Source organism: Danio rerio, chromosome 23 (genome assembly GCF_049306965.1).
Source record: "Danio rerio strain Tuebingen ecotype United States chromosome 23, GRCz12tu, whole genome shotgun sequence".
NCBI classification, from domain to species: domain Eukaryota; kingdom Metazoa; phylum Chordata; class Actinopteri; order Cypriniformes; family Danionidae; genus Danio; species Danio rerio.
This window is the reverse complement of record NC_133198.1, coordinates 7,037,048-7,055,736: the sequence shown is the minus strand read 5'-3', so window position 1 is coordinate 7,055,736 and position 18,689 is coordinate 7,037,048. Positions and strand designations below refer to the sequence as shown.

The 18,689-nt window shown below is 36.5% G+C and overlaps 1 protein-coding gene across 1 annotated transcript in view; it reads left to right on the top strand.

Moving 5' to 3' along the window:
* The window catches only part of prpf6 (PRP6 pre-mRNA processing factor 6 homolog (S. cerevisiae)), a 52,324-nt gene extending 33,951 nt beyond the window's left edge, over nucleotides 1–18,373 (top strand). Inside the window, exons 15-21 of the mRNA NM_212655.2 lie at nucleotides 1,095–1,214; nucleotides 10,650–10,826; nucleotides 11,013–11,146; nucleotides 14,766–14,857; nucleotides 14,940–15,054; nucleotides 15,207–15,333; nucleotides 17,921–18,373. Coding sequence (NP_997820.2) covers nucleotides 1,095–1,214; nucleotides 10,650–10,826; nucleotides 11,013–11,146; nucleotides 14,766–14,857; nucleotides 14,940–15,054; nucleotides 15,207–15,333; nucleotides 17,921–18,073 — 918 coding nt within the window. The 3' untranslated portion in view covers nucleotides 18,074–18,373. The remainder of the gene's footprint in view (nucleotides 1–1,094; nucleotides 1,215–10,649; nucleotides 10,827–11,012; nucleotides 11,147–14,765; nucleotides 14,858–14,939; nucleotides 15,055–15,206; nucleotides 15,334–17,920) is intronic.
* Nucleotides 18,374–18,689: the final 316 nt, after the last annotated feature.

The following is an 18,689-nucleotide window of genomic DNA, read 5'->3' as shown; positions in this document are numbered from 1 at the left end:
TTTTAACAGATTAAGGAAATTTTCAAAGTATGTCTGATAATATTTTTTCTTCTGGAGAAAGTCTTATTGGTTTTATTTCGGCATGATTAAAAGCAGTTATTCATTTTTTTTAAACCTTTTTGGGACAAAATTATAAGCCCCTTTTAGCTAATTTTTTTTCTCGATAATTTACAGAACAAACCATCGTTATACAATAACTTGCCTAATTACCCTAACCTGCCTAGTTTACCTTATTAACCTAGTTAAGCCTTTAAATGTCACTTTAAGCTGTATAGAAGTGTCTTGTAAATTTACTTTTCTTTGAAAATATCAAGTAAAATATTATTTACTGTCATCAGATCAAAGATAAAATAAATCCGTTATTAGAAATACGTTTTTTAAACTTATGCTGAGAAATTTGCTGAAACTATCTTCCCTTCATTAAACAGAAATTGGTGAAAAAAATAAACAGTGGCGCTAATAATACAGGGGGGCTAATAATTCTGACTTCAACTGTATGTGTATATGTATATGTATAAGTATATATATATATATATATATATATATATATATATATATATATATATATATATATATATATATATATATATATATATGTATAAGTATATATATATATATATATATATATATATATATATATATATATATATGTATATATATATATATATATATATGTATGTGTGTAAATATATATATATGTATATATATATATATATATATGTATCTATATATATATATATATGTATGTATATATATATATATATGTATATATATATATATATATATATATATATATATATATGTATGTATATATGTGTGTGTATATATGTATACACACACACACACACACACACACACACACACACAGTTGAAGTAAGAATTACTTTTTTTCAGTTAGATTTTAGATATAACTGCAAAAACCAAAACTTAACTTCAGATGAAAGAAGCTAGAAAAAAAAAGCTAATCTGAATTTGAGTGTTCATTTCCTGAAACCAATCATTCCACTTTTCCTCCATGTAAGCGTTCACTGGGATGATGGCCAGTAAAAACTTCACTCATCCCTCCTCTTTTTGTGTCTTTCTCATTGCGCTAGGCTAACCCTAACAGTGAGGAGATCTGGCTGGCTGCCGTGAAGTTGGAATCAGAGAATAACGAGTACGAGAGAGCCCGCAGGCTGCTGGCCAAAGCCCGGAGCAGCGCCCCCACTGCCAGGGTGAGCGGCCCACTGTTCAGAGAAATAGATATGTCACGCCGGGGGGGGGGACCCGTCTGTCGGGAACACACTGTGTTTGGCTTTTGCAAGTTGCCATTTCTCTTTTGTTTTGATTTGGAGAGATAAATGATGCGATAGATGAAGGGTGAGGCGTTTCAAATGATTGCTTGTGCAACAGGCTTTTTTTGACGTGACTTTTTGGAAGACAATTTTTAAAAGGCAAACGTGTGTATTTTTTTAAGCATATCAATGTATGACAGACAGGTTTGTGTTCGGGAAGTTAAGTGAGGTAAAATCTGAAGCGTACACATTCACCTGTCAGAGAAGATGAGGTTAAAAGTAGGGTTAAACAAATAAATCTACTTCTACTTCCTTTAAAAAGTGGCCCAGTGACAACTTGTGCCTCATCAGATGCATTGTGAAGACTTAAAATGAGTTCCTGCAGAAAAATGTGTTGCTAATATTTACAGTTTAAATAAACAAACTATGTGTAAAATAATGATTCAAAGAACAGATATAGCATTTTTATTAAACCACATGAGATTGTCTGAAAGACTGAACTGCAGACTGACTGTGATCAGTGTCGTTTTAGTGTTAAGGGATCTCCATTCTTTGGTTGTTTTGTTGGGGATGCGCTGAACTGAAATTTCTGGGCAGAAATTAAAATAAACATTTCGAGCACACTGAATTATAATTTATTTTATAAAGTAATTTTTTTATTTATCTTATTAACTGAAGTTAAAAAAAACACGATGCAATAAAACAAATATTAATTTATGGTAACATTTTCTGTCTTTGACACTGAACAGAAAGGGTGTAACGAAATGATAATATATGCGATATTGAGCTAATTTTAACGAAATTACTTTCTGTATTTAAGCTATAAATCACCCAAAGATGAGCTGGGGCCTCGTGTATCAACGCTGCGTACGCACAAAAACTTTGCGTACGGCAGGTTTCACGCTCGCGTTTGGATTTACTAACGATGAAATGAACGTGGGAATGTGCGCTGGTCCACGCTAACTTCATGCCTGGCCTACGTGCATTTCTTGTGTTTGTCTGTTTTATTGCCATTGGCGACTCCTAGAGGCAGTTGTGTTAAATTGCACGCTACTAAGTGTCTTTGAGCTGTGTAATGGCAGCTGTATGAGACGGGTTCATCCGCATGTCTAGCAGGTATGTAAGGTTTCCAGTGGTCGCCGGTTTACCCAATGTAATCAGAGCGACTGACTGCACGCACATTGCTATAAAGGCGCCCCCTAAGGACAAACTTGCATTAACCTTATTCTAAAATGCGGAAGTGCGCCTGTTTTCGTGATTGTCTTAGAACTTCCGATTCAGTCGCCTATGGGAGAAATGACTAGGAATAATAAACGGCAGAAAACGGTCAAACTACTTGCATGACTATACAGACTAAGTAGATTAATATAATAAGAAAATATAAATTGCAACATCAAGCAGCGTAAAGAGCAGTTTTTAACTTAAAAAAATAAATGGAAGTGAATGAGACCGGAAGTCTCAAGTCAAAAAGATTCAAATTGCAGCGCCCACTCGTCGGCGGAGAATAAGGTGAATACGTGAATCAGAATCATTTCCATTCAATAAATGTGCAAATAAAATATGATGCACACACTTATTAATGATTCCTACTTGTCTTCCTGGTGATGAAGAGTAGCCAAAATCTGATTTGTAATCAGAAAAAAAAGAAGAACGTCTTCATCAGACACTGGATTCGAACCGAGTTCATGCTTGAACGTGTCAAAACATGTTGCTATGTGTTTTACGAGCTACGCTGTTAAAGTCACTACAAAATTTTACACCTTTACATTGTTGTAATCTTCTAAGAGCCCAAAAAACAGGGAGAATCTTTCGGTTGTCTTCAAAGCAGAATCCTTTTTAATAAGAAGAACTCCGCGTGGCTGTGGCGTCATCGAAAGCAAACTCAACTGCACAGCAAACATTATACATTTATACTTGTAGGTGGGGACAGTCAAACAAAGCATGCAAATGAAGTCTTGTTGTCTGCAGGGTGCCATGCCTTCTCCAGGTCTGTGCTTATCAATATATAAGTACATCATTACAACAATGTGCAAATGATGTTCTGGAGACAGGGAAGACAATAGAGACAGCCATGCTGTGAAACCGATAATTGCATCACTTTGGCTTAGCCTGTAGTCAGCAAGACAAAGGGTAAACGTCCCTCCTAGCTGGCATGTCAATGAAATGATATAATTAAAAACCAAAGAATATAACTTTTCAGTTATACGTAGATTATTGTTCATTTGGAATTAGATGATAGAAATTTATATTTCCACAACGTCTCACTATTTCTCTTTTAATCCACTCAGTGCGATGTTCAGACCCAACTATGTTAACCGCATCAGCTAAACTCTCCCACTCAATTTTTTTCTTTTGTTATTCATTCCGGAGGACAAACTTGCAAATAACACCGTTTTTCTCCGCTCTACCTCCGAATGCAACACCTCCAATTCACATTCTGTTCAAAGTTTCTCTTTTTGCTTGCTTTTGAATAAAGATTTTGGCTAAATGAATACATTTATGATCAATAAGCAGCCCCAGATAGCACATGCACATGCATTTACTAACATAAATAAACAATGAACAATACATTTTCTACAGTATTTATTCCTGTTAATAAGAGTTAGTTAATAAAAATACAGTTGTTCATTGTTAGTTCATGTTAACTCATGGTGCATTAACTAATGTTAACAAGCATTGACATGGATGTTAATAATCCATTAGTAAATGTTCAATGATGATTAATAAATGCTGTACATGTGTTGTTCATGATTAGTTCATGTTAGTAAATGCATTAACTAATGAACCTTATTGTAAAGTGTTACCGAAATATGAAAACAATGATCGCTTCCTGTGGCTTGTACAGCACCTCTCATCAGTTGGAATACAATAACTTTAGCATAGATTATAGCAGAGACAGTTTTCTTTTATTCCTATGATTACACACATATGCAGGAACCACCAAAATTAATTACAGTAAGCTAGACCACACAGAACCTAAAAGGTACACTTTCAAATTTGAGTTTTTAAAAACAAATAATACAAAAAGTGCTTCTTTTTTAGGTGTTTATTATAACACAGACAACATATACAGTTATTTTAAACCCTTTCAATAGTGTTTTATGAAAATTCAAAGGGTTTTCTTTAAAATGATACCAAATTTTTGCATTTACTCCTGTGCATGTGGATTTGGGAAGTTTTAAACTTGGGTAGGCAAAATCCAGGCGGAAATCACAATAAAGCAGCAGAGTTTATCTGGTTAAAACTAAGGAAAATTTTCAAGAATAAGATGTCAACATAGCTATAAACTATAACTATTGAATAGGAGAGTGCAATATTGACAAAAATATATAATAATAGCATTAATATTTTGTAAGATTTTTTTCCTATAATTAACAACAATATTTAAGGGGATTTTTGTCCAATAATTGAATGATATTTTGCTGGGTGTGTTTTTGTGCCGAGTTTAAGCCTCTCGATCACTTGGTGTATAAGCTTGGTTTGTAACTATTTTTATTTACAGTATTTTTGCAAAAAAATAACTGACATTCCCCCAGTTTCACAAACAAGGTTTAAGGCTAGTCAAGATTAAATTGCATGTTTGAGCTGTCTCAACTCAAAATAACTTGCAGGGAGATGTCTTAAAATATGTCAGTCAATTTTTTTTTTGTCTCCAGCTGCACACCAGTAATATATTTTTCTAAGGTCATTTTATAAATGTGGCTTAAATAGGCTAAATTATCTAAGGCCTAGTCCTGACCTGATGTAAGCGCTGTTTGTGAAACTGAGCCAATATATTTCATCTTAAGCATCACTCGCTCAATATTAACTTCTATTGTATAAACTCTCCATCACATTTGTGTTCAAGCTCATGTGCTGATGTTCTGGATAACAGTGTGCTTAGATCATATCTTATAAAATACAAAAATCCACGCAGAGATGTTTTTGCTTTAACAAATTGAATTATAGCTAGGCCTGTCACATAATCAGTATATCGACTTATCGCACAACAGATGGACATGACCTCAGTCATTTTTGGTGATGCAATATATATCGCAAACAATTCTAGCAACATTTTAGCTGATTGTGCAACCTCTCTATATCTATTGGAGGTGTCTGTGTCTGGTTAAAAACACTATAGTATTTACTTTAAATTGATATAGTATATTTTCGTGTGGGTGCCTGAAAACTAAAAATAGATCAGATATCGCACCCTCTGTTACTTTTTACCTTGCATTTTTTAAATTGACTTTTATTATATGTTTAGGATATACGTTTTCAAATGCATTTTTATTAAACTGTTAAAATGACTATAATTAAATATACTTAAGAAAAAAAATGGAAGAGTGTAATTTCATTTTTATGATATTATAATGTAATTCTGGCATTATAAAAAATGAGTGGCAAATGACAATAATATAATCACAATATATTTTGGTGTAATATATTGTACAACAGAAAAAGATATCATAACAGGCCTAATTATAGTCATTATGGGCTCTATTTTAACGGTCCATGCACAGAGCGCGAAACGCAGGCCGCAAACGCTTTCAGGGCGTGTCAGAATGCGTTTTTGCTAATTTAAGCACGGGAAATCTGCGGCGCATGGTCTAAAAGGGTTGAGTTTATTTTCTTCGTGAGTTATAGGTGTGTTTTGAGAATAAACCAATTAGAATCTCATCTCCCATTCCCTTTAAGATTCAGCTGCGTCGCACCAAGAGCGCATTCGCTATTTACAGGACGCAAAGTAAGTCTAAGTGGAAAAAATGAGCATTTCACAAGCAAACAGTTAACAGCTTTTTAACAGAAAACTGTTAAACAGAGCATCTACTGCGTGAGAATGAGAGATAATGGATCACTTTCGCTCTTGGATAGGGAAACCTTTACGCACAGACATCAATTAGTCTATAAATAAATACTTTTGTTTGTTAAGCGCAAATATTAGTTTCAAAACTATTTCTAAATTCAGTTCTAATTTCCAGCAAACGAATAAATGAATAATAATAGCAAAATGTGCTCAAAAAGCAGTGTTTTTTCATATTTATGTAGGCTAGAAAATAATGTTTTGTAATATTTTAATCCTTTATATTTATATCCTATATCTATTCTTATTATATACTATATATCCTTAATATTTACATTTTTTCATATGTAAAGATATTTGCCTATTGCTCTCTTGTGCGTATTAAGCAGTGTGTAAGCGAGGCGCAACTCTGCACCGGAGTTTAGACCGGGTTAGTTTTGGTCTAATGAAAAATCTATTATAGTTTCTCAAAATAGCAACGCGCCAGCGGTCCGCCTCAGAACGCCTCCCTTTTTAGACCAGAACGCCTATGGCCGCACATATGAGCGCTAATGCATTTGCTATTTAAACAGCATAGCGCAACGCCTCAAAACGACTCTTGCGCCAAGCTGAAACTACCAAAAGACTATTGCGCCACGCCTTGCGCCACACTGCGCCGGGTGTATAATAGGGCCCCAAAACTTCATTTTAAAGGCTTCGCGCAGTCAATGCACATTTTTACATTTTTACATTTTTAAGAGGTCCTTTTTTATTTCTCTTTTGCAAAGTAAGCAAGTCAGCTATATCATTTATAAATGATCAATAATGCATTCCCCAAGAGGAAGCTAACAGTGGCTTAAGGCTTGACCTTGCCATAGAACTAATAAAAAAAACTCTACTTCCCCAACTATGAACAAAACTGCTGACACTGGGTTTGAAATAAGACTGAAAAATCTAAAGGTCCGTGTGTTTGAACAATTTAGATGGTTGGTTTTGCACAGTGTTGTTTTTACAAGTAGTTTGCTCTTACTTGTGGCCAGGAATTATGTCAATTTAGGTCTAAAAGTGGATGGTAACCACTTCACAGCACATGTGTTTGCTCTTTACATTATAAAGAAGCGTGGGATTTTTGGGAGTAAATGGTGCGGAGGATGGAAGGTGTTCGGATGGCCTCCTGCCTGGGCTTGTTTAACTCTTGGCTCCAGGAAAGAGTGTCAGCATCTACGCACATATCAAAGGATCAAATGTACCTCAAGCACTTGGCAGGGTTCCTCATAAGTGATAATGTTATTAAAAAAACACAAATTATGTTTCTCGCATCTATGGAAACTAGCCATGTGAGCTTTCTGCGGGATATGAATAATGAAAACCTTCCTGGCTGCTTATTTTATACATATGGATACCTTTATTGATTTTACACCCACTCAATAGCAGGGCTAACATTTTTAGATGATGAATGATGTGTTTGCATTATTATTTTGTTTACCAATATGACAATTGAAGTTAAAATCTCTTTCTTTATTTATTAATCCTTTCTATCGTTCAAGAAGGAATGCAATAAAGGATGACCATTAGTGTGTTGTACAATTAATAGTTCCCATATCAAAATATTCATTTCACCCCGACCCCCCAACCACCTTCATACCCCGAAATACACACACACACACACACACACACACACACACACACACACACACACATTTGCAGTGTGTAATGTAATAAATTACAAATACTCAAATTGCAATAATTGAGACGTTATTTTTGGGATTAGTACTGAAAATTTGCATTTTTTGTGCTTTATTGGTACTTTTACTGTATTATTTTCTTTCAATCTGCAGTCACTACTTTCTTTTTTGTTGGTGATTGGTTAAATAGAATAATCAGTTCTGTTATTCCTATTCAACAAAATCGCTTCATAGAAAAATCCCATCAGACAGACTGACCTCAAGACACTGACGCTTTATAAATGCAGCAAACATGTCAGTGTGGAAGCATTAACAGTGTCCAAGACACAAAAGCATTATACGCAACGACCAAGAGACTGTTTAGACTAGCGGTTCCCAAAGTGGCGCTTTCCAAAGTTAAACCAAGAATGGTCTTGTGCTGTAAACATTGTGCTCGCCATCCTCATTAAGTAAGGTTAATATTAAATTATACAAATGAATAATGACAAAAAAATTTCATAGTTATTAGACTGTTGCACTTGTGTTGTCAGTAAGGTTGTTTATATATTTCCTTTTGGTGTCTGTGCACTGTTTTTTTTTTTTTTTTTATTAGAATATGCAAAAATCATACAAATACAAAAAAACATCAACAAATAACAAATACAAAGCAATGAAACAAAAACAACAACAATATAGTCAGGTACTGGTATGTGCGTGAGTGTGTGCATGTGAGTGTGTGTATGCATGTAAAGGTAACTTGGTGGACAGGTCAGAGTACATACATAAGGAACAATAACAGTCAATAAATGAAGCAAGTGTCACAGATATAGATAAAACATATAGAAAGAAACCAGTCAGAGGTAGGGAGTAACAACAATGCTTATTAATGTATGATAGTAAATATGAGAGTAAAAAGAGAGAAAGGACAACAGTAATAACTGACAACAATAATAATAAATCACAAGTGCTACACCAACTACTACTACAGAAAGTTACTTATATTACAACTACTACTGCTTCTACTACAGCCACAACCACGACTACTACTACTAAAGTGTCTACTAATACTGATACTACTACAACAACTACCACTACTGATACTACTATAGCGTTTGCTACAACTAATACAACAACGTCTACTGCGACTACTACTACTACTACAATCACTTCTACTACATCTACATCAACAACATCTACTACTGATATTACTACACCAACAACGACTACTACTACTACTGTAACAACCACACCATTACTACTTCTGCTACTACTATACCAATGACATTTACTACTACATAAACTACTACTTCAATAATCTCCGTAACAATTACTCAATAACAATCGATACTATTACAATGACTACTACTTCAACTACTACCGCTACAACTACAACAACTGCAACCTTTTTTGTCGTAAGCTGGACAGTTTGGGAACCCTGGTTTAGACGGATGAAAAGATGCATGGCATTGGCATCTATTTTTTTGTGGTTTCAGTCATTGTTGGGGTACTCTTAAATCTGGAAGCATTAACAACCTATATCAAAATATGTATCGTACGTTTTTTTTTTTATTGTGTAACTAGTCAACTTAAAACATTAAAACAGCATGACTGAAATAACATTCTCTTTATAAGTAACTTGAAAAACCATCTGGTTAAGGAACATTGTATTTTTAATGGCCATGCCATACATAAATTGGTCAACAAGATGTAAGTAAATGTAAAACAAATTCAAGAGTTAAATATCGTTGCAGAAGATTTGAATAAAAAATATTTGTGTAAACATTGCAGTTGCAGGAATACAGATTTTCTGTATTTGCTGTATTTGCACCAGCTCTGCGATTCATGCCCACAACTTCATGCATTGGGTTAAATTAGGCTGTCCAGTCTCTGTGTTCAGTCCGTCACTACCATGATTGAAACCCAGACAGGCAGTCAAGCAGGTCGCACACCAGAAGCGCTGCGACATGGCACGCACATGACAGTTTAAAGTATCACACACCAGACGCGCACATTTGCATGATATTTAACATGAAACTAATCAGATGGCGATCTTTGTTGCGGCTGAAATATGAACTGCGCGTTGCCGAGCGGCGCTTCTGGTGTGCGACCTGCTTCATACAGAGAGTGAACCAAAGTGGATTTGTGCCATTAAAATGTATCAAATATTTTGTTTTTAAAAAATCGCGATATCTCGATTTAATATGAAATAAAATCGTCTTAATGTAAATTCGAATTAATCGAAAAATCACCCAGCCCTAATGTATCGTTATCGTTCAATATGGAAAATAACTATCAAGATTGCATTTTTGCCATATCGCCCAGCCCTAGAAAGAACCCCTAGAAAGAACACTGTTAAGTGTGATTTTTATGCTTTGATTTATGAGGATGCAAGGCATGTCCTCATAAACCACCTCAACATTGTAGTATCTAGGTCTTACCCTTGTCATTATACAAATTTGTGTCCACGAAAACCATTATAAACCTCACGCACAACAATACTAATTACTCAGATTATCAGTTTTAGTTTTATCAAAGTTTTTAGCTTTTATACTGTGGGCTTAAGAGATCAAACACCACTACTAGATGACGCTAAGCCAAGATGTTCAAAGCAAAATTCCAACTGAAAAGCAAGCATGCATTCATGGCAATTTCATTACCCTGCATGTTCATAGCAGCCCCCTAAATCCGTCATAGGACTACACTATATGACTACACAGGCCGTACCAACAATATCAGTAAATATGGAAATACATGACATGATGTTTCCTCTTTACTACTCCAATCACAGCCTTTGCCTTTTAAAAATAACTAATCATAATATCATATTATTGCAAATCTAATTAATCATTGAGTCTTACTCTATAATCAAAATGTTACCTGCATACGATTATTAGAAGCATAAATTAAGATGTCCTAACTGTTTTGTGTCTGATTTTTTTATTTATTTAGGTGTTTATGAAGTCGGTGAGGCTGGAGTGGGTGCTGGGTAATATTGAAGCTGCACATGAGTTATGCACAGAAGCCCTGAAGCATTATGAGGATTTCCCCAAGCTCTGGATGATGAGAGGACAGATTGAGGAACAGTCCGAGAGCATCGACAGAGCACGAGAGGCCTACAACCAAGGAGTATGTTTTAGGGCTCTTGAGGACAGATGCTTTTTTGTGATTTAAAAAAAATAATAATGAAAGGAATTTTTTTTTTTCTATTCATGAATAATCCAGTTCTTTCTATGTTATTATTATGAATGGAAATGGATTTTATTTCATTAAAAAATGTGCAAAATGTGACCCTCTTTGTTGTCTGCTGCGCAGCTGAAGAAGTGCCCTCACTCCATGTCTTTATGGCTGCTTCTGTCTCGGCTGGAGGAGAAAGTTGGGCAGCTCACACGTGCTCGAGCCATCTTGGAAAAAGCTCGCCTCAAGAATCCACAAAGCCCTGAACTTTGGTAAGAAATTATTCTGGAATTTTCATTGCTATTCAGTAGTCAGACTACATTGTCATTTTACAGTCCTGTCTCGGCGATCTACAATTCCTTTGTCTTCATGCTTGGTTCGTGCTTTGACATGCACTGTCAACCCTGGGACCTTATATAGACAGGTTTCAAATCACGTCCAATCTACTGAATTTACCACAGGAGAACTCCAATTAAGCTGCTGAAACATCTCAAGAATGATCAGTGGAAATAGAATGTACCTGAGCTCAATTTAGACCTTCACAGCAATGGCTGTGAATACTTAATTACATTGATTTTCTAGCTTTTTTTATTTTTAATAATTTTTTCACATTGCCTTTATTGGGTATCATGTGTAGAATTTTGAGGAAATAAATGAATTTAATCCATTTTGTAATAAGGCTGTAACATAAAAAAAATTTAGAAAGTGCTAGGAATACTTTCCGGATATATAGCATGACATGTCATGATGTATAATGACACAAATCTTAAAAAATAAGGCTTCTACAAAATCTAAAACAGATCTTAAATCATAGGGATTAAGCCAAAGGAAGTTTGTATAACTCTTGAATTTTATCCACGATCATACTTTTTTACAGATTTCACTCTCCAGAGCATTTTACATCATGTGCCTCACTCAGGACTTGCGTTAGGGCTTCGCATCTTGCATTAAATTCACATGTCTGCCAATCCACTACTGCTTACTGCACAGGCTGCAAAAGGCTGCTTTTTCCCCATCTTCTTTTAATGTATTGATTGTGAGAGTGAGACATCATTTTTCGAGAGACACTCAAATACATCTCATGTCTATCCGCTTGTTAAGTGATGACGTATGTAATACTGTTTCCGGGTGCAAGCCGCCATTCATTTGAGTGGAAAAATCATTTGTTTATGATCACGTTTTATTCCTATCACACATTAAAGTTAATTTTATATAGAATCATAGTGTACACAACAATCTCTGGGCTTCCTGCATAACAAATACCAAAAATGTAACAATTTATAAAAAAAATGAATCACTTTCTGACATCGGATATTAGGCATGGACATATATACTGCGATCGTGATTTTCGAAAGTATTAAATCGCTTTGTAAACGTTTATTATTACCATTTCATGAATCTCCCCATACAGTTGAATAGAGCGCTTGGACCCGGAAGCCGCTTCGCGTGACGTCACACGTGACGTCACACTTAACAAGCGGATAAGTCATGTAAAAAATTAATTGCAGACTGATCTAAATGTAATATGATTTTATGGTCTGTGGAATTTGATGTTTTGAGATTATTTATATTTTTTGCAATTATTTTGCATTTAAGTTAAGAATTTTGCAGGACTGCAAAAATAGACTTTTTGTTGATTTTGCATTGGATTCAGCGATTACAAAATCGCGAAAAACTAGGGGGTCTGAATGTCTGAATAGTGCCTTTTTAAAACTTCAGAAGTGGTTTATTGTTGGCAAACAGTGAGAGTGGCATTGTAAATATTTGCTATTTGCTTTCCAGTTAATAACACAATAGCCTAGTGGTTAGTGCCTCGACACATGGCACTCCGGTGTTCACTACGACCCGAGTTCCCAATTCCCTCTCATCCTTCCACTCACTCTCCTCTCCACACTTTTCTGTCTACAGTCTCTATTGCCCTGCCAGGTGAAGGTAAAAAAAAAGGATTTTAAAAATGCAATCAATAAAATAATGTTGGTGAGAAAACATCAGTTAAGAAAGCATCTGGTTTTAACTGTATGCATATGTACGCACAAGCTCTGTAATCCAACACTTCAGTGAAGTCGTATCACATTTATTTAAATTTAACACTAAACAGCTGATTGCTTTAAAGCTAGCTGCGTCACATTATTAATGTCTACATTAAATCATATTTTACCATGCTTATTTTGCAAAGTGCACATTGTTAGTCCTAATGTAAAAAGTCTTGATGTTCAATTTAATGTTCTGAAAAAAACAGTTTTAGTAAACTTTTTTTTAAATCTGACTATTTTTAATGGTAGTCCTTTTCTGATGTCATTTGAACAGCTTGTGTGAAATATGTTTAGCCACGCCCCTTTAACTGTTCGTTTGCTGAAAGTGAAAGATGAGAGAGATAGCCTTCTCAGTATATTATGGCTCAGTTAGAAATAGATCATCACACTGAAAAAAAAGATCTGCAAAAACTTTCGGTCCATACTTATTTGATATTTATACACGGATGTCAATCAGTTTGATGGGTGGGAAAATCTGCTGTACTACATTGCGTTGAGATTTGGATTCCATTTTAACATGCTCAATTAAAAAAGAAACTTTTTGGGCTCTATTTTGACGGTCCATGCACAGAGCGCAAAAGCTTTCAGGGAGTGTCAGAACGCATTTTTGCTAATTTAAGGACGGGAAAATCAGCTTTGCGTCGTGGCGCATGGTCTAAAAGGGTTGAGTTTATTTTGTTAATGAGTTATAGGTGTGTTTTGAGAATAAACTAATTAGAGTCTCATCTCCCATTTCCTATAAGAGCCAGCTGCGTCACGCCAAGAGCGCATTCGCTATTTTCAGGACGCAAAGTAACAGAAAACTGTTAAACAGAGCATCTACTGTGTGAGAATGAGAGATAATGGATCTACTTCCACTTTCGCTCTTGGATAGGGAAACCTTTACACACAGACCTATAAATAAATAATTTTGTTTGTTAAGCGCAAATATTCGTTTCAAAACTATTTCTAAATTCAGTTCTAATTTCCAGCAAACGAATAAATGAATAATAATAGCAAAATGTGCTCAAAAACCTCAGTTATATCTTAAAACACCTGCAGTGCCCCATATGGTCTAAAACCTGCAGGTGGACAAATCTAAGCTTGTTTTGAATAAAACAAATATAAATATGGATATAATAAATAATACTGCTAATAATAATAACATTATACAAAAGCAAATTGTTATGAATGAACTGAAAAAGCCTCCCGAGATGAAGAAGACATAAAAGCAGTGATTTTTCATATTTATGTAGGCTAGAAAATAATATGTTTTGTAATATTTTAATCCTTTATGTATATATATATATATATATATATATATATATATATATATATATATATATCCTATATCTATTCTTATTATATACTATATATATCCTTAATATTTAAATTTTTTTCATATGTAAAGATATTTGCCTATTGCCCTCTTGTGCGTATTAAGATGTGTGTAAGCAAGGCGCAACTCTGCGCCGGAGTTTAGACCGGGTTAGTTTTGGTCTAATGAAAAATCTATTATAGTTTCTCAAAATAGCAACGCGCCAGCGGTCCGCCTCAGAACGCCTTCCTTTTTAGACCAGAACACCTATGGGCGCACATATGAGCGCTAATGCATTTGCTATTTAAACAGCATAGCGCAACGCCTCAAAACGACTCTTGCGCCAAGCTGAAACTACCAAAAGACTACTGCGCCACGCCTTGCGCCACACTGCGCCGGGTGTATGATAGGGCCCTTTGTGTTTATATATCAGTCAAATATAGCTGTGGGCACAATATACCTACACAGTTCTGTTTCAAAATTAGATTTTGCATAATAGGAGCCTTTTAAAGACAGAATATCACCAACAAATAATACATCATTTGATCTAATTGTCTCTAGGCTGGAGTCCGTCCGGCTTGAATATAGAGCGGGTTTGAAAAACATTGCAAACACACTCATGGCCAAAGCCCTTCAGGAATGTCCTAACTCTGGTAAGGCATTAACTTTGATCAAGATCTTCAATAGCTTGTGTATGCTTGACTCCTCAACGCTCTCAATATTCTTCCTGTTTAGGTATCCTCTGGTCTGAAGCAGTCTTCCTGGAGGCCAGACCTCAGCGCAAGACCAAGAGTGTCGACGCTCTGAAAAAGTGTGAACACGATCCCCATGTGCTTCTGGCAGTGGCCAAGTAAGACTGCAGAATCTTGCCAGAATTGTCTCAGCCCTAAATTCCACATTGCCTACCCACATTCCTGTTCTTTTGTTTTGTTTTTCGTTAAGAACGGTCTGACCTTTTTTACCCTCCCCATTTAAGCCATTACTGCCTGTGTTTGTGTGCAGATTGTTCTGGAGCGAAAGAAAGATAACAAAGGCGAGAGAGTGGTTCCTGCGGACAGTAAAGATTGAACCGGACTTGGGCGATGCTTGGGGTTTCTTCTATAAGTTTGAGCTTCAGCATGGGACCGAAGTAAGCTTTTACCTATATTATTAGTAAGCCATAATCAACAGGTTGTGTTAAAAAAAATGTACCCCATGGTACCACAAAAATTTATATTCTGATTGAAGGTGTACAGTAAAATCATTGCAGTCAGTTTTGATCACATTTCTAAATAAATGTGTTCCCCCTAAACGCAACCATAGCAGCTCACTGAGGCTGCATTTACACTGGTCAATTCCGATTTTGCGGCTGTATCTGATTTTTTTTGATGACCAGCTTGCATCATCTTTTAAAAGTGACTTGTATCTGATTGTCTGCATTTACACAGCACGCAACAAAAGCTGCAATGAGCAAGAAAAGGAGTGGGTGCTGACTGAGAGCTGATAATAAAAGAGCGCTTCTTTCTCCATTCTTGTATTTATTCTGTTCGCAGGGTTTCATTTTTTTTGTTCTTCTTCTTTTTGACAAGTTCTTTTACTATAGTTTATGACAGAAAAGTTCTCATTTGGCCATCTTCTTTTAATCCAGGCTTTTTAAACCAGGAGGATTCTTAACATCATTTCCATGGCGTGATTTATGCTTGTGATGTATTGAACAGTTTTAGTCTAGCCTATATTGTTTACATGGCGGACTCTGCGCTCTCTCTTTCTCTCTCTGTCTTTCTCTCTCTCTCTCTCTTTCTCTCTCTCTCTCTAGCTCTCTCTCATTAACATCCCTAAATACCTGTGCTATATGACAGTACAAAAGCTTTTTTAGTCCTCGTTTATGAGATTTCAGGTTTGGGACTGCTAAAGTCTGTTCTAAAGTAAAAGAGTTGACGTCATTCGCTATGGTGTTTAATGATGCGCGACTCACATAGACAGGTGAAAATCCAAATTACTAGCTTACACTGCGAACACGAGTGCACGGATCTAATTGATATCAGATAAATTTCCACATATGAACAGGGCCTGAATCTGATTTGAGTAAATCAAGGCCCAATCCTAATTCCATTTTTGTACCCCTACCCCTTCCCCTTGGCCCTAACAACCGAGGGTTAAGGGGAAGGGCTTTAAAATTTACCCCTAAGAATTGGGACAGCACCTGCACACGTCATCATATGTCCTCGCGATCTCCTGCTTCTCCTGTGAGATCAGACGATGGTGACTGCTGTAGTGATTCCAGTTGTTATTTTTTTGGTATTTATCTTCAGGAGATCACTAAAGGCATATATTATGTTATCATGACGATCTAATGTGGCAATAAGACCGTAACTGTACTGTGTATTTACACTGTGGCCATATTCATCAATGTAAACACACCAAAAACAACATTAACATTATAGCAGACACTGTAAAAAGCCCATTGACAGCCACTAGACATTTCTGACAGGGTATTCCAGTGTCAGAATGTTGTGGGACTGCTGTATAGGAGTTATTTAATAGGGATTATAGATCGAAAATTTTTTTTTTTTTTTAGGGTTTTTTTTTTTTTTTTTTTTTTAAGCATGACAGTAAAACACGAACGCGGTTATGAATATATTAAAAGTTTTTTTTTTTTTTTTTATTGTAAAAATTCGTAATGATGACAAAAAATACTAATTTGTGGATCTCGTTACTTTCGGGTTCAGCAATACTGCCGCTGTGGCTGGTGCATTCTGGGAAATTTTCTTACCCTTTGGTTTCAAGTGTGGTCCTGAAAAATCTTCGTTCGAAGGGCAATTCAACCCTTTCCCTTACGCCCCATTCACACGGGGCGACAGCGTCAACAATTCCCATTCACTTTGAATGGATGACGTCAGGCGTTGCCGAACTGCATTGTGGATTCGTCGGCGCCGCTTCAGAGGCGTTGCTCGCTACAGAAGTTGGGACTTGCTCAACTTTTCAAGCGCCAACGGAAGTGTCAGCCAATCAGATCGCTGTATGCAAATACAAATACACCATCTCAGACAGTGGCCTATTGCTGACTGAATTTCATTGGTTGACGCTGCTATGACGATAGCTTCAGCCCAAACTTCAGACACGCCTTCAGTCAAGCGTTGACGTTGAAGCCCCGTGTGAATGGGGCTTAAGCCCTATGCCTTCAAGCTAAAGAGAATTGGGACACCCCTACCCTTTGGCATGCATGCGCAAAACGAGGGATAGGGGTAAGGGGAAGGGCTAAGGCAGGGGTGGCCAACCCTGTTCCTGGAGATTTACCTTCCTGCCTGTAATTATCAAGTGTTGTTCAGGTCGTAATTAATTGGTCCAGGTGTGTTTGATCAGGGTAGGAGCTAAACTCTGCAGGAAGGTAGATCTCCAGGAACAGGATTGAGCACCACTGGGCTAAGGGGTAGAATTGGGATTGGGCCCACATGTCAAGCTTTTTTTGACATGTAAGCAGAGATTTCTGGTGTTGCCGGTTGTACAGCCACTTCCGCTTGCCACTTTCGCCGGTTGAAAATAATTTCTAACATCACTAAAGATTAGAGTTGGGTACCAACACCTGGTGCCATTATAGCACCGGTACCTTTGTAACCGGTATGTACCGGACCGAATCAGCATATGAATTTCAGTACCTGATTTCAGTGCCACTGGTGCTGCGACAAGGACGTAAGAAACATCAACCTTTTCTCACTCTTTCTCCCTCTCTTTCTCAGGAGCAGCAGCATGAGGTGAAGAAGCGTTGTGAGAATGCAGAACCGCGTCACGGTGAGCTGTGGTGCGCTGAATCCAAGCACATCCTCAACTGGCAGAAGAACATCGGAGAGATCCTGGTCCTCGTGGCTTCAAAGATCAAAAACTCCTTCTAAACCGCGGGACTATTGTCAGATTCACAACTCAGGCATGTTTGGTTTAGCAAATATGTTATTTTTTAGGGAATCTGTGGATGAATGTCATTGAGAGATTTTTGTTTTGTGTTTTATGGCTATTTTTCCATTTTTGGAGTGGTTGTCTCCGTTGTAAAGTCTAGTTACACCCAGAGACATGAGTTCATTTTGAACATTATTGCCAGAACTATCTGCCACCTTCTTACCCTTCTTCCCATTAGGCTTGTGTAAATGTCTTACTGGTTTATCAGGAAATAAAAGTCTGATCTGTTTTGAAATAAAGTTCTGTCATGAAGCTTTATTGGGTGCACAGACTAAAAAATCCTATTTGATCTGCTTCTACCTATATGGTGCAGGTGATTGCTGTTGCCTCAGCAGCCAGTAGGCTTGCTCCTCAACATTTAAATGCTTCAATGTTGTTTGCACTAGCAATATGCAGCTCTTTATTTGATAGAATTTACATTCTGCAACAGCAGTGTGGCATATTCTCATATAGCATGTCTGTGAATATATTGGCAGTAGCAAGGCTTGGTGCTTACTCTGCACCAGTAGTTAAAGCGGTAGCAGCTGTGTATTTTGTGTATACACTCACCGGCCA